This window comes from Diadema antillarum, unplaced genomic scaffold (genome assembly GCF_040938485.1).
Source record: "Diadema antillarum isolate AM-2024a unplaced genomic scaffold, OU_Dant_1.0 seq00000322_RagTag, whole genome shotgun sequence".
In the NCBI taxonomy this organism is placed as follows: Eukaryota; Metazoa; Echinodermata; class Echinoidea; order Diadematoida; family Diadematidae; genus Diadema; species Diadema antillarum.
Window position 1 is genome coordinate 258300 of NW_027271341.1, and position 17055 is coordinate 275354.

General features: G+C 36.0%; 1 protein-coding gene across 2 annotated transcripts; it reads left to right on the forward strand.

Moving 5' to 3' along the window:
- Positions 1–2249: 2249 nt before the first annotated feature.
- Positions 2250–15704, forward strand: LOC139730610 (uncharacterized). 2 transcript variants are annotated; one of them, XM_071641466.1, is made up of 8 exons: positions 2250–2319; positions 4778–4880; positions 6284–6426; positions 8102–8169; positions 9569–9698; positions 11159–11231; positions 11727–11797; positions 15311–15704. In XM_071641466.1, exons 2-8 carry the CDS (start codon positions 4787–4789, stop codon positions 15323–15325), a joined length of 594 nt encoding a protein of 197 aa, XP_071497567.1. In that variant the 5' UTR covers positions 2250–2319; positions 4778–4786; the 3' UTR covers positions 15326–15704. The 2 variants fall into 2 exon arrangements, with proteins under 2 accessions (XP_071497567.1, XP_071497568.1); XM_071641467.1 differs by lacking the exon at positions 2250–2319 and adding an exon at positions 2441–2534.
- The last annotated feature ends 1351 nt before the right edge of the window (positions 15705–17055 follow it).

The window sequence follows — 17055 nt, forward strand, 5'->3', positions numbered from 1 at the left end:
AGCCAATTAAAATGAGTCCATCTTTAAATGTTTTTAAACGAAGATTTAAATTATTCTTATTGGAAAAAGAAAAGTAATCTACACATTCGGACATTACTTTGTGTTTGTTTGTTGTTTGTTTGTTTTGTCTCTATGTGTCTATTGTAGAATATGTATTTTCAATCTCTTTGGTTTTAATATCTGTGCACATGTATTTGTACGATTTAATATGACTTTTATTGTAAATGCTTTTGTTATGGTGGCAGCTGCTTATAAAACTTTGTTTTTCTTGCTGTCTCCACATTCTGTTACATTTTTATTGTCAATTTGAATTTATTTATATACCTTGTCTGAATGTTTTTTTATCTGTTTGAATGAAATAAACGCGAATTGAGAAATGATTTTCTACAGAAATGGTCGAATTCACTGTGACGATGCACTGACGACGGGATATATTCCAACAAGAATAAAATGAATCTCTATTCGTTATTGTTGGGACTCACTTTATAGACTGCCATCACATTATAGGCATACATAGTGGAAAACAAGATGGCAAGATGACTTTAACTGATGTCATCAAATGACGTGATCTAAATCTGCTATACGAAAACATGTAGGCATCAATTTGCAAATAATTAGTATAGGGACAAGTGTAGTATCATCAACGAACCATAATCTAATGGAACAATAATCCTGTGTCAACGTTTTTATGTTACTTATGCTTTTTGAAACCCCATTATCTTAACATTTGCTACTTTTGTTCTTTTTATAGGTGCTATATGTGGACATGTGAAACAGGTATAGTTATAACACTAATGAAAGCAAGAGATTACTAAGCACAGGGGTGAAGGTTGAGGTGTGAATTTTCTTTAATTCGTCTCTGTCTACAAATGAAATTTGTAAGATCGCAACTGCTGATAACATGTCGGAAAAAAAGGAACCACGGAACTCGAACCTATAGATGTGTACTGAGCTACTTTCCAGGCAGCGACACAGATACCACCAGGCTACTAGTATCCCTATGTTTGCCGGTGTAGCAGTTACACCGGTGGTGACACAATGAACTTGGAACAATAATAGGCCTACCCAAGCTCCGAAATTCCGACATTGTTATGTTAAGTATAGTCCAAGGCGGACAAGGCATTAATGAAAGCAAGAGATTACTTAGCAGAGGGTGAATGCATTATTGTCCGCCTTGGACGACTCCCCTCCCCCCCCCCCCCACTCCCCCTCCTCGATCTCTCTCTCTCTCTCTCTCTCTCTCTCTCTCTCTCTGTGTGTGTCTAAGGCATTTTATGTTGTCCTCGATCTATCTCTTCATGGGATGTCACATTGCATATCTTGTATTTATATATAGTCGTGGGTCGTGGGCTATACATCATTATGTATAGATAATGTATCATTCCTCATCCATTATGCTTCATGAGGATTTTCTTTGAGGGTTCGTGTAATGTATTACACGCACAAGCATCGCTTTTAAGCTGGTTTCTCCGTTTTAAAGAAAAAAAAATCGATTTCTCGATGCAAAATAGTCTAGGAATTTTAACGAAACTTGAATGTCACATGTGATCTTAACTTTCTTGTCCTGCCGCTATAGGATGTTGAAGCGTATATACTCTTGGCATTATAGGTTGCTTTGCTATTGAATATCCTGACACAATAGAAGAAAAAAATATTAATAAATGTGGGATGGGAGTAAGGGTCTAATAATGGAAACATCGCTGAAGGGCATAACATTATCTGTTAAATGCTATCCATTTGGGAATCTGCATGGCAAATGTTACTTAAGTGCAAGCTATAGGAAAAGTAGGAAAAGTAGGAAAAAACGAAAGCGAAGAGGGGGAGGGGAGAAATTAGAGAGAGAAGAGTACGGATACTGTATATCTCGCTATACTCTTTGATCTCTCAATGTTTAGCTGAACAACACATCACACGCATATCTACCCTCCACGTAGGCCTACTCCTTTCTTCTTGTACTCCAGTATGTCACATACTGTCTAGTATATTGGTACAGTGTAACACTAGAATCCTATGTAGGAACTAGTGATATCTTGAATGATTAAGAAAATCAGTTGAAACTTATCTCTAAATCTTTAATAAAATCAATATTTCTGTTTATTTGAACAAGTTTACACCACTGACTCATATGACATGTTTAGATGAATAGAAATACTAAGTAATCATTGCTCCCAAGCTCTCACTGCGAACACAAGATCGCCCAACCAGCAGTCCCCTTTTCACCCCGTGAAATTTTACTGGTTCCGTGCTCGCTTCAGTGGCTGTTTTTGCCGACCAACCAGAGCCTCATCGCCATCTTCTGTCCTCAACATTCGGCCAATGGTTAGTGATTTGTGATCTGAGCTCGTGATTCGAGTATATTACAGAATCGTCTGGTAGGGTTCACCGAATCTTGATTGTCTAGGTGTTGTGAGAGTGGAATAACAGACGAATGATTATAATAAGACGATTTAATAACGAGTTGTGATGTAGAAACTGTGTCTATCTACGCACCATTTCCACGGTGTACCGTGTAGAAATCTACGGCCACGACGGAGGTTTGTGATTCGTGCATAATAATGCGTGCATCACATCGATCCGGCTTCAAGGATCGACTTCAACATTACACACACTGCTGGAGTGCTGCAGCACCGAAACTGCATTGTTGGGCATTTTTCAAATATTCTCGGAGGCCTTATTCTCGTACATCGTGTTATTGTTTGTTAAGTTGTATTAAATTGATTACTAGTAATCGTACGTTACTACCATTGCATGATTGTCTGTCTGTGCTAGCTACGGTACTACAAACAAGTACACAGGTAGATGGGTCTGCACTAATTACAAATTCAGTCTGATGTTCCTTATAACATCGTATCACTAACGCACCAGAGGGAGTGCAGTGAAATGAAGGGTTTGCAGGCGCTAATAAAATGTATTTTTGCATCCATGTCGATATATCGAAATCCAGAAACCGAAATTGCACCAAATTCACAGGATATATCTACAAAAGTTAGTATACAAACTAGCGTATTGCCAATTTATCCATGTAAATTTGAACCAAATCACTTTAACGTTAAGTATGTATACGCTAAGCATAAAATATCAACATCAGCAGCTCGCTTTTTATGACCCTCTCTAATTCATGGACGCAGGGTACACAGCTTAATCAATCTGAAACTGAAGTTAGCCTAATCTTTTGCAAGAAATCAGGGAGCTTAAAATCAATGCAATGTACAGAATGTTTAATGAACAATTACAATGAAGGCGGTTGAGAAGGGCAGCTCCTATGCATACACATGAACACAAAGATAGATCTATGTAGAATATCTACCATAAAAATAAATTAAAATCTGTACAAGTCATATGCAGACATACAGAGGTAGACATGTATATACGTATTTCTCAATGGACTTCTTTCCACTTGCCATAATCAACATTTTTTTTAATACATTGATATTTAGCCCATGGTTACTTTTTATGTCATGGAAATATTACAGGGCTAACTTCAATTTCAGATTGCGCAGGTAGCATTTGCTGCAATCATGAATTAAAGGCTCGCGAAGAGTGAGTTAATTGCTTGAGCAATGACATGAAAGTAGATGTCAATACCTTAGCTTCCTGGTAATTGATTTGTTCCAAATTTAGATGATTGATTGGAAATGAGCTATGAAGTGATGCCTTAGGCTGTGATTTTGGTGCAGTTTGATTTTGTGAAATTTGAGATGTAACTTGATCTATACATGGATAGGAAAGTACAGTACTCGGTAGCGTCAGGTTCATATATGTACATCAGTAGACACGTCTAGCTAGGCATCATTGAGACGAGAGAAAATTTACATTCAATGTCTGTAAGTAATGAAGCATTTGTGTACACCAAGCCATGGCATTGTCACTGGGTTGTAATTGGCTTTACTACCATAGCTACATTTAAGCATACTATTACTCGTAACCAACCCCAATGCAGTGGCATGGCAGTCAGATATGATTAGTTGACTCTTCTTTTGTCTCTTTTTACAGTTGAGTAGGGCCTACTGACCATTGTTAGCTCCGCCAAGGAAGGAGGAGGTAAAATAAGTGGTCATCAGTGTTGGTTTGCCTGTTTGCCTCACCAATTTATGTACAACAGTACCGAGTACTCTGCAAAGAGGGTTGCTTGTACTTAACGGCAGAAAAAAAATGGGCTAATATGGCAGAGAGAGGTTGTTTCAGTCAGTGATTGTAAAAAACATGATCATGTGATATAGCAAACCATTCATGGTATTTACCTACTGGCAGAAGTAAATTTTGAGGATCATTGATCAACATGCCGTGAGCTTTTAGATTATTTTTGTTCAAAATAACATCATTAGCACATCAAAATCTTCAGTGTATGCATCACCTTCAGAAAAGTGACTTATCTCTAATGACAAGTATGTGATGTTGATATATACCTGTAATATTAAAGGTAGTAGTTGCTTAATCTTTGTTCCTTTCAAACAGGTTGTGGTGCTTTGAGAGTGTGTGGGATACTCTGGTTAGGCTTTGATTTTATGTGCTACATCCAATTATTTTTATTTTTGGCTCTCCCATCCATTTATGTACCTTGGTAGAGATGAGCATTGTGGATTTAGTGATTATTGAAAGTAGGAAGCACAAGATCTCCATCATGTTATATGACATTAACTAGGAGAAAGTACTGCACAATGATCAAAATCATTGGATGTAACAGGAAACTGTAAAGTCTGAAGCATGTGATTCAGTTGAATGTTGAAATAATTCATTGTGATAAACATGTCATGTCACACATTGTATGTTATTCCAGGTGTGAAGAATGGATACCACAGAGCAGGGAGATGGAACACAAGTGCTGAGTATTTCAAGTGAACAGTTTTTGACAAGCAACCTGTACACCCAGGCATCAACAGGTAAGAAAGCTTGAATTCATTTTGTAGTGCTACGTAATGTACGTAAGTTAGTCAGTGTAGCATGAGTTCATAAATTAAAAAAAATACCTGGCAGCGCATTCAGTAAGTAGCTCAGCCACTAGATCATTCATGGCAATGATTCGTTGATATATTATGCTAACCATAATAGCAGTACATAAGTAGAATGTTCCGTTCTTCTGTGTAGTGATGTCGATTAAAAAAAATATATTTCAATTCAATTCAATTTGATTTTATTGCCCATTTTTGGAAGTTTGTTTTGTTTGCATGCATACCCATAGAATGCATACATACAGAGCACACATATAACATAGATTCTGGTACATTGATATACATACAAGAGATACAGCAATACGGTATCAATATCAGAGATACCTGTACATATTAGAGGAAATATCAATCTGTATAGTTATATGTATGTGTCAACATTGTGTTGTGTGTGATGTGCATGTATACATGTGTGTTGAATGATAATAACCAACAATAACCAACTTTTAAGTGATATGAAGGATTGTCTTTTTATGCCTAAAAAGTGATTGTGTAAAAATCTTGAAGGTTAATGTGTGTGTGTGTGTGTGTGTGTGTGTATGTGTGTGAATGTACAAAAAGGTTGGTCTGTGCAATTGACAAAAATGTAAGGCCTACATCATATACTGTATACGCCATATATTTCGCGAGTCTAAATTTTTGCGAATCGGGAATTCCTGACGATTTCGCGAGTGGTTGAATTCGCTATCATGGAGTCCTGTACCTAACGGAGAAGGGTACACGCGTATGTCACATTCACATCGGGATCAGAGTCAATATTTTCGTGTGTCTTTAATTTCGCAAATAGGACCTGACTCACAAAATTTGCAAAAATAAAAACCTCGTGAAACATTCGGCTTATACAGTAACGATTGTAATCATTCCTTTCCTGGATCAAATTACAAAAGATGGTAACATCGGTATGATAATTCACATCCAAATTTCAAACCATATCAATGAACAAACATTACTACAATGCTATACCAGATAAAGTTCATTGACCATATTTTGACCTTTTAATTTGTCGAACTTCACATGTATTCAAACTGGACTGACATCTTTATTGAAAGTACACCACGATGCTGTGAGTATAGTGCTTGTTGGAACAAATTTATTAGCCTTTAGACCTTGAACCTTGTCAGACTTGTCTCATATTCAAACTTCTCTCATATTCAACAAACTTAACTAATATTCTTAGCTTATTTACTGGTGTGGTGGTGTGAATTTGATTGTTATAGCTCAAAAAGCTATGAAATATTTACTAATTAGGGTGAAAGAAAAGGGATGATTTAGGCTTCCAGTGAGGAGAAATTCATACTTAATTACTGACTGCTCATTTTTCCTTACTCTTACTCCAGATGAAGCTTTAGGAGGAGTGACTGAAGATGATGGCACAGGGGAGGAGAAGGGTGGAGCATCTCCTCTGCGAGAGCAAGACCGTTTCCTACCCATTGCTAATGTGGCACGCATCATGAAAGTGGGCATACCTAAAACAGGAAAGGTACTGAGAGCTTATCCAAGGCTTGAACTAACCATTTCGTTTAGTGGCATGACAGTTAAATCTGATGGTCAGAAAAAATATAGAAAAACACGAAAAATAAAATCACTTCATAAAACATTAATATAATACAATAAACCATGATAATTCTGTGAAAATTTGCATGTATTATTAAAGTACTTCAGTTACCAGGTATTTTAAATAAGAAGTAATTAAGAAAATTGTTATAAAGTGAAGTGGTATGATAAAACATCAAGAGGATCATAAACTATGATAATTATGTGAAAATTGGCAGGTATGATAATGGCCTCCAAATACCACATACTGTGACTTGTTCATTAAGCCTAACATATTCAATACTGAATTGAGGCATAAACATGAATTGAGGCACCATATGTTAATGAAATTATTATATTCAATAAAGGAATATACCTACATATATTGTTATACTGTATATATTGGTGAAATTTGGCTGTGAGAAGAAAAAAAAAAGTTTGTGTGAATTTGGCTGTAGAATAAGACCGAGTTTGGCTATGAAGACCAGCAGCGATCTGGCAACCCTGATCACGAAATGATATAGATGCTTATTGTCAAGCACTTAGCCACGCGTTATTCTCTTTTCTTGGATGAGAAAAAGACATTAAAACAATGAATAAACTCACAAATATTTTGGTGGGCTGATTGGGCCACCAGGACATATCATTTCGAAAATAATGGTGGCCCTACAGCTATTTCTGGTGGCATCATCGCGCCACCACTGATGACAAGCCTTGGCTTACTTTTACTGTATCTCTAAACTTAGCATATTTTCTGTCTTTTTCCATAGGTCATGAATGTAATGTTTTTTTAATTTTTTTATTGCGAGTTATAATTCAGTTACAATGCTGCAATTACAGTTGCATCCCCTTATATCTACTTGGAAGATATTTCATCAGCATTTTGGTGTGGGCATCACTATCCCACCTTAATGTTCAATGATGACTATGAATAACATGTCAAATATTTTGGTGATCGTATTCATCAGTCTGAATAACTATGTCCAATCAGAAAAGAAAATTAAGAATTACTGCTTTATTGATGGTTAATGTAAATAGACTCTCCATCTATTTGTGCAGCCATGAGGAGCACAACTCTTCACCATCTCTCTTGAAATTTTCAAAAATACTGAGAAAAAAAACCCAATTTCTAGCACAACTGCTTCATTATTTCCGGACTTCTTGCAAAGTTCAGTGTAAGCGCTAGCCACTAGCTAGTAGTGGTAACTAATGGTACGTGTACTGCTAGCTACAGGCTGACTGGCTTGATGAATTCTCAAGTTGCATGTGATGGGACATGGAATGAAATGCTAACATGCATTACCCCACATTTTTCCCCACAGCAAATTGAATCATGGGTTAGTGATATCATCAGGACATGTACAAATGTAGTAAGTTTTTGAGAGGCAGAGGCATCCCATTATTATTATTGTTATTTTGTGTGTGAATGTTTGTCTGTCATTAGTCAAGAATGCACATATTTGGGGTTAATTCTATAAAATTACTTTGTTTATGATGAAGGCTTCTATCAATGTCATGTTTGTTCTAAGTGGTATATAGAAGCATAATGAATTTTTGCCACTTCCTGTCATGTGACATGTATCATGGTATTTTCTTTGTCGCTTTGTTTTCCTGTCCTGCAGATATCTAAAGAAGCAAAGGAATGTGTTCAAGAATGTGTTTCAGAATTTATCAGCTTCATCACAAGCGAGTATCCTTTTTTTTGATGTGCAGTAGGTGGCTTGTGTTTCACTTTTTACAGTAATAAACCAATTCTCCCTATCGCATATAGCCGATATCAAGCGATATCACCTTGCGGTACCGATATCTGATCGATCGCTCTTGGGACGTACACTTCCGGTTTTGCGGTTTACCCCGCAGAACTATTTGGTTTACCCACGTCATGTCCTTCACCTATGGATATTTTCCATAATTTCGTTTTTTGCATCATCGGCCCAGCATTGGGCCACTTCGCAGAAGAATCCCATTCATCAAATTTAAAGTTACAGATAAGAAAATAAGTTTATTATTCAACAGATTATAAGACAGAATTTGATACGATCTGTGAATACTGGTACTTCAGCGTTCAATGTGCATAAAAGTATACATTTACACATAGCGCGTTCATAACTGGAAGTTTATATCCAAAGAATTAAAGGTAAAAAAATCAGAGCGCCACACGCGTTCAGATTCAGAGAGCTATCCGATAGGGAGAATTGATGATAGGTTGCAACTTGTGCCAAATAATTTTATTTGTGACACTCGGATGTCTCTTGTATTTAATACCAAGGGCATCCTGGAGGAGAATGATATGAGTGTAAACAGAATATAGTAATGACAGCAATGAAATGAACACACATCCAGCTACTCAAAGATACACACACACACACACACGTACACACACACACAGAGTGCCTCGTACATAATTATATAATACATACACTGCATTTCATTTCTTTCTAACATCTGCAATGCCACACAGCAATCTTCGAAATTACTCATATTTATTGAATCATTGCTATGGGAAAACATGCCATAAATATTAATGATACACGGTTCAATGTGAAATCATTCATATCCCCAAGAAGCGAGAACAGGTAAGGTCTATAAACCCCGTCAAAATCCAATCGGGTACAGGATGTTTAAATGAGAAATTTAGTGGTGATGTGCAGTTTTGTTTTTGTTTTGTTTTTGTTTTGTTTTTTTTTGGGGGGGAGGGGCAATGTGTACATGCAGTGATATGATGGGAAATTGCAGATTTATAATACATGTACCATAATCCCATTTTTATAGACTAATATATATTTGGTATTTAACATTCATTTTGGTATTTGGTATGCAGTATCATTTCTTTGTCAGCTTATATGATGGGATACCTGTTTATACTCGTACCCAATGTTGCCAAGAGTGTTTAATGTGTTTGGTAAACCAATATCAATGCAAACTTCCGCAAGTCAGTGTATTCCTTTACATGAAATATTCAAATGTCAGAGTGATAACTATTGAGTCATGAATAGATTGATATGGAGTGTTGGTTCACAATTTACATGTCAGTTTATAGTTTGTATCATGCAAAATCCAAAAGCCTTAACCTATGGAATGATAAAAAGAGCAAGTGAGAGATGTCACCAGGAGAAGAGGAAGACTATTAATGGTGAAGACATCCTCTATGCCATGTCAAATCTGGGCTTTGACAATTATGTGGAACCTCTAAAGCACTATCTTCAGAAGTACAGAGATGTAAGTTTATGTTTATATGGACTACACACTGCTTGGGTGGTATGGTCGATAAAGAAAAACTCATCTTTTCATGGCTTAGTTGCGATCAATCTTCGTCCAGCGTGCATCATGCATCGTCCATTGCCCGATGTTGTGAGTAAACTTTTTGCATTTTCATTTTCTTGAAAACCCCAGGACCAATTTTCACCAAACTTGGCGGGTAGCATCCCTAGAGGGATAAGATCTAGTTTGTTCAAGTTAGTTCGATGAGTAAGTAGATTGGTGACTTTCGTTAGGGGAACCAGCTCATTTTCTTATTCTTGAAAACACATGGTAAACTTTGTCACCAAACCCAGTGGGTTATCAAATAGTGACAATCTAATATACTCATACAGAATCCCCTATTTAAAAAAAAAAAAATGTCATCTGAAACTAGAAATATTCTGAGTAAATACATTAGTGAATGCACTTTCAAGATTACTCAAAGTAGCTCCAGGGATTGGACGGGGGTCAATTTATACATATATATATATATATATATATATATATGTACAATATATATATATTTTTTTTTTTTTTCTTTCTTTCTTTTAAATTGGGTGCAGGCAGTTTTCACATTTAAGTTTTTTTTTCTTTTAATTGCATAGTCAAATTCTCCAAGTACAGTGTACTTGGCAGTTATTTTTACCAGTGTGATGGATCATGCAAATGGGTGCCATGCCCCCAAAGAAGTGTTCAAAGCTACCCAACTCCCAAGTTTGCAATGTTCTTAGGTAAGAGTCTGCAAGAATGCGTGGAAGGTGAACATGCGATACTTAGTGAGCATGACACCCTTGGTCATTTGTTTTCATTTTTTGCTTGTGTGTATTCATATTTTCCCTCTATATTCATGTTTACATCGTACAATTATTAAGATAATGATGACTTCTCCCTTTACTTGAACTGTAATGATCAAAAGAATTACAAATGTCACAGCGTTGGTATGACAATCTTTCACTGCAGTTTCAAGAAAACGTATTTGTACTGTGCAGTAGAAAATTTAGAGATGCCTAATTTCAGTGCTTAGCTCTTTAGCTATTTGCTGAGAAAGGTATAGCAACACTTTCCAATTACACTGTTACACATACAAATATTTTACTAAGTGAGTCACATTCTGTTCATAATAATATCTGGGTTAATAGTTGGGCTTCTTAAAGATGTAACATAGTTAATTTAAGGGATGATTTACAGTTGTACCCTCAAAGGTCACTACCACAGGGAGGTTTCATGAAGTTGTTGAAGCTCAGGTGAAAGTAGGTTTACTATCAAGGTATTTATACAAACAAACGCAATTGTATATCTGTCCATCACACCCATGTCTTGGTTGATACTTAAACGCAGAGTGTATATTAAGTACCTGAAGACATTATTAACTGCCAGATATTTATGTAATATTTGTGTGTTTATTCTCTTGCATCTTGTGGGTATTCTCTCTTCAACAGTCGATGAAAGGTGACAAGACGATCACTGGGCAAGTAAGGACTGAGGACCTTGTAGATGTAAACCAAGACTTTGGTGAGTACTGTATTGAGAATTATTTTGTGACTTGGTCAACATTTGCATCCCAATATGACATCAAGCAGTATTTCCTGTTTATTTTTAAAATGAATGACATAGGTTGTATGTATAAGGGAGCGTCATGTTGAGCATTGTTCCCTTTTTATGCCAATTTTGCTATTGGATTGTTTTCAGCTCTGCTTTAGAAAGAAATTGCAGTGGTTCTGATTATTTATCTCTTACATGAAATGGTTTCCCGACTGTCATTTCAGGATGACATCTAGCAAGTAGCATACAGTGTACCTTCTCTTTCACATTCCATTTTAATTATGATAGATACTACATCATAAGGCTGTATGTATTTCTAAGCCAATGTTATGTAGAACCAGTAATTGATATTGTAGGAATATACGTAAAGGATGATAACTTGTTTCTATTAAAGAATGTTGGTACCAGTTGCATGATATGGATATTATGCATCGTGGTATTAGGTTGTCATTGTTTCCATTGCAGATACAGGACTCATGGAGGGGGATGCTTCCTCAGGAACACCAGTCTATCAGCAGTTTCAACCTCATGTTCAGGTAGGAGACATGTGCACAAACTACAGGGAATTATTTCTGCCATTTTAGAGAGGAGTATCAAAAGGATATGTCCAATATTAATGGCACAAATGCAATTTCTATGTTTGTACCGTGCACTCCCATTATAATGAAATCCTTGGGACCGGCAGTTTTATTTCATTATAACCGAACAAATAGACAACAAAAATACATAGAGTGAATAATGTTGCGGCCTGAATGTTAACTTCATTGCAACTGGAATATCGTTATAACCGTGTTCGTTATAACGGGAGTGCACTGTACAAAAATAAAACAAAACAAAACAAAACAAAACAAAACCCTGCCTGTGTATGGCAATGGCAGGACATTGTCAGGGATGTTGATTATGTGTGGAACAGGTTCAAAAGACATTTGGGTCTTTCCATAGGGTTGGGGCACATAGGCAAAATCTCATCACCTGCATATATATACAAATGCAACTTCTGTAAATACACACTACCCAAAGCTCAATGTTTTTTGTAATTATGGTATGTGTGTATGTATGTTATAATGTGTGGTACAGAAATTGAATCTTCCGTTTTTGTTGTTGTTGTGTTCATTTAATGTTTGGTGTCCTACCCTATTTTGGGGGTATCAAGTGCAACACAAATGTATGTTGGGTTCAAAACACTGATACACAGAAGTGCCTTGTGATAGATCATATTAGATCAAATTTGCAAATACATGTACACTATTGTGAGTTATCTCGCTCACAATAAAAAATTTATTTGGCCATCTGAAAGGTAATATTAGAAAATTACACGTGAAGATTGCTGTACCTATGTGATGTTTCACATTGATCCTTTGAATGTAGCATCACATAGCTACGCTGGCTATCCCATCAGAAATGTTGCATTGTTCAGAGCTGCAAAACCTATCAATGAAATCAACCCTGGGCCATAAACATATGTGCCAAAGATGGAAGTGATTGGAAGCTTAATGGTTTTATAATTGCAAGAAGTAGAAGCCATTTCGGGCTTTGGTGTCCGTATCACATAGGTACAAGGAAATGTCAAAAGTCACTTTTTTACATTGAAGTCTTCACAACTGACTAACTTATACCCCTCAAGTATTGTGGAGTTGGATGAATTCTTTTACTACATTTACGGCACATTTGAAGAACGCTTTATTTGGGACAAGGGCAAGTTTGAGGGTTTGGTGTCCGCATCACATAGGTATTCTGGTCATATATTATTGCTTGCTGGTTGCCAAATTTCACTATTAGATTCAAAACTATTGCCTTTTAACAATGTTTTGTGGTAGGATTGATAGATTTAATACAGAATTCTGTGCACAAAAATATTTTTTCTCAGAGTTTGAGTACCTATGTGGTGTTGCACCGTGTCCAAGATTTTTGTATCAGATAGGTAAATCCTGTGTATGTTCGTTATCAATCACTATAAACAAATTATAAAATAATATTACTTAATTTGCAGTCCGTTCCTAATGCTTTTCAGTAAAGCAGTCAAAGAATAATGTTTCATCTCAAGAAAACACCCACAAACTTCTTTTTATCCAGAAATATGTACCTATCTGATGCAAACACCAAAATTTGGTGTCCACATCACATAGGTACATTCGCTTGTCAGCCATGGCATGGTTACTGTAGATATTGCATGGAGTGTTTCTCAACTCCTTGTTTCTAGCAGTTTCTTCAAACTTAATTCATTTTATGGTCAAAATAAGCATGTTTAGGCCTCCTTAGACCTCATTTTAGCTCAAAATAGTACCTATGTGATGCAGACACCATTGTGTCATTGGTGACCCCATCATCCTGACAGCCTTGCATTTCAGTTCTATTCATGACTCTTTGTACTTTGTGACTTCTATTCTGAGCCTTCAAGGATCAATTGCTACTGGAACAGTAGGACTTTGTTAGCCATGAATTTCTTCAAAAATATCAAACTATACCTATGTGATGTTGACACCTTGTCCGCATCACATAGGTAACCATCATTTCATATCCGTTACACAAAAAGGACTAAATGAGACAAAATTCATCCTTCTCAAAAACTTGCATAATTGCATTATGTTCATTCTGGTCCATTTAAAATGTTTCTAGAGCAAATTTATGACAGTTTTTTTTTTTTTTGTAGTCAAGTTTGACCCTTAATGAACATAAAGAGCACTAGTACTACTCCTATGACAGGTTAACTTCAGTATTTTGTGAAAAATAATGTTACTTGGGAGAAGTGCATCTAATGAGGATGCTACATTTATGAACTTATATCGCTGAAATGGTGTGATGTTCTAAACTCTTTTAATTGGAATTCTCATGAAAAAATCCCTCAAGAGCTCAAATTTGGTGTCCGCATCACATAGGTATTCATGATTTTTAACATTTGGCCATAAAATTCTAAAATGACCTTTGTTGTCTAAAATTTTTGTTGAATTAATTTTTATAATGACCAATAGTTTCAAAGAACTTCATTAAACTTGAATAAAGTGATGAAATTTTTACCACTATGTTAATTTTCGTGCCCCACACTGTGAAACACATCACACTATTGCAACACTAAAATTTCTTGATGATCTCCTGGATTAGAAACTGTGACGCTGTATGTATCTATTGTGGAGATTCTATTACCAGTACTAATACAGTGGACTCCCGTTATAACAAAGTCTTTGAGACCGGCAGTTTTCTTTCATATTGAAATTTCATTATAACCGAACAAATAAGCTATGAAAATAAATAAGAGTGGATAATGCTGCGGCCCTAATTTTTACTTCATTGTAACCTGAATTTTGTTATAACCGTGTTCGTTATAATGGGAGTGCACTGTATTGCTGTACATGATTTAGTTGTAAAGCCAGATGTGTCAAAGGGAAATATACTGGTAACTGAAGTGTGCAAAATGCATGATTTTAGAAATATTATTGTCAGTTTTAAAACCAAAGAATTTGCACAAAAGTAAGCAAACAAAAAATGATAAAAGTAGTAAAACAGCAGCAATAGCCAAACTAAAATTTGAGTGCGATATCCACAGATGTGAAGAGCAGTACAGTGTCTGTAAGTGAGCTATGTGGGGTGTCCTGTAAACATGTCAATGACCCCCCTGCAGTCTCAGTGTGGGTAAGCTTGTATGTTGCACTCATAAGCTTTTGTTAAAGTTACTGATTAACTTATGTATCATATACAATTTAAAAACTCTCTCTCTCTCTCTCTCTTTGTTTGTTTAAATATCCAAAAACATAATAGAACTAATGTGAATTGTTGTAATGTGAATCAAGCATACATGGGACACAACTAAAAAGTACAGAAGTCATGTGATGAAGAGTGCTATTTTTTTAAAGACTATGGGGTGGCATTTTGGTCAATACACTTACATTTCTATTTGTCAATATCACTCAAGAATTCCAGTGAAGCCCTGTTTGCCTACATTTACTTGTTTTATAAACAAGTTCTTTTAGATCAGTTTTTCTGCAGTTGATACACTCTTCAAAACCATTGTATTTGTGTGGTATATATATATATTTTTGTTTTATCTGCTACAGATGACTTTCCCTTGACCTGGGTGATGTCTATGCTGCAACAAGACACCTTGATGAACTTTTCATGAATCTGCACTGTAGATGTCAACAGACAAATCATCTAATGAAAGATATAGGTGTTTTTTTTTTTTTTTTTTTTTTTCCCAGCAAACTCTAATCAAAACATTGTGCTCCAATACTCAGGTTTCAGCAGAGATAAACTGCTTTGCAATGGGACTTGTGATGCCTGTACATGTAGGCCTACAACCTTTCATTGTTTTCATTGTACTTGGAACTGTGGGTACCTTTTGACTCACATGGGTAGTTGCATTTACTTTTCAAGTTTGGTTTGGTAGCCTTGCAATACACAGTTGGACGGAAAGCATTGATGCTTCAGTAAAATGAGAATAAACAAAAACACTACTTTCCAAATTGTGAGGTGTGATGGATTTTTTAAAAATTCATTCATTTCTTTCTTTCAGTATGGTTCAGAAAAAAATTCATGTCTATCCATGAAGTCATTATCTGAGACGCGCTGATGCATGTTGCAAACAAGTGTGATATTACCTACAACAGTCATATTGCTGAGATAGTTCTGATGCCACAAAGAAGGTCTCTATGTTGTGAATATACTCTGATAGATTGCTGTGAGATTTCATCTCAGTCTTCTTGATGGTGTCGAAATGAGCAATGAATCCATGCAGAGAATTTCTTTGAATGGCATGAAATGCCTCGGATGTTTTTCAATTGCCTGTAATGTCATGTAATTGTCCTGCATAGATGGTGATTTTGACCCTGACTTCAGGGAATATGTGATGCATTTTCTTCAGATATTATCCTGTGCTGTGTCTCCTTCGGCATACTTGCTCATGTTCAAGACCCTAACTTTCAAGATATTTGGGATGTAAATTGGGCTCCTTTTTTGTAGTTTGTTCAAAGCTCTCATAAACTGGCTGCAGTCAAAGAAATGCAAAATGCAAGAAGATGGTTTATCTCAAGAGAAAACTGCACTTAGAGAGACCATACATATTTTAACATGATTTATTTAAAAATGTAATCTCATTTCTTGTTAGGTATCATTATAGAAATGTGGAGACATTTGTAAAAGACACGGTGACCACTGTTTAGAGCAAGGCTGAGGAAGAAATAAATAGATAATGATGGTTAAAAATAGCAGTGATACGCATAGTGTGGCATCATCTGCCTTTGAGACCAAGACATTGGTTACAGCTGTGGAACATGAAGTTCTGTGGTTTTAGTGCTTTGCAAGTGCCATGATAGTGGAGATATGCATACACAGTATTGAGTATATGATCTGTCGATGAAATCATCAGGCATAAATGAGATACACGTATCATCTGTGCTATGAAGTCATTTTTGTGGTTGGAATGTTTGTGTAGATTATCTGATATTTTATCATTGGTTTTGTTGTATTGACCTTCCCAATCTCATTATTGATAGCTCGAGGGTAGTCACTAGCGAGAGAAAGAAAAAAATGGTTTGTTGAAAATAATTGTAGGGAGTGGCATTAATCTGCATTGCAGATGAGGAGTACTAGCATAGTTTCATGTTCTTGAGCAAAATTACCAGTTAGACTTAACATCAAGGCACCATATGTGGTACTTAACTTGTTCTTATAACATGCTTTATTTCATTTAGATTTTCATTGAAATGTTTTTGCTTTCAGTTTCTGTGAGTCGGTCTATTCTTTTCCTGGCTGTGCGGGAGATATTTTCAAGGGTGATGTCCAACATCTTAATGAGCAATGT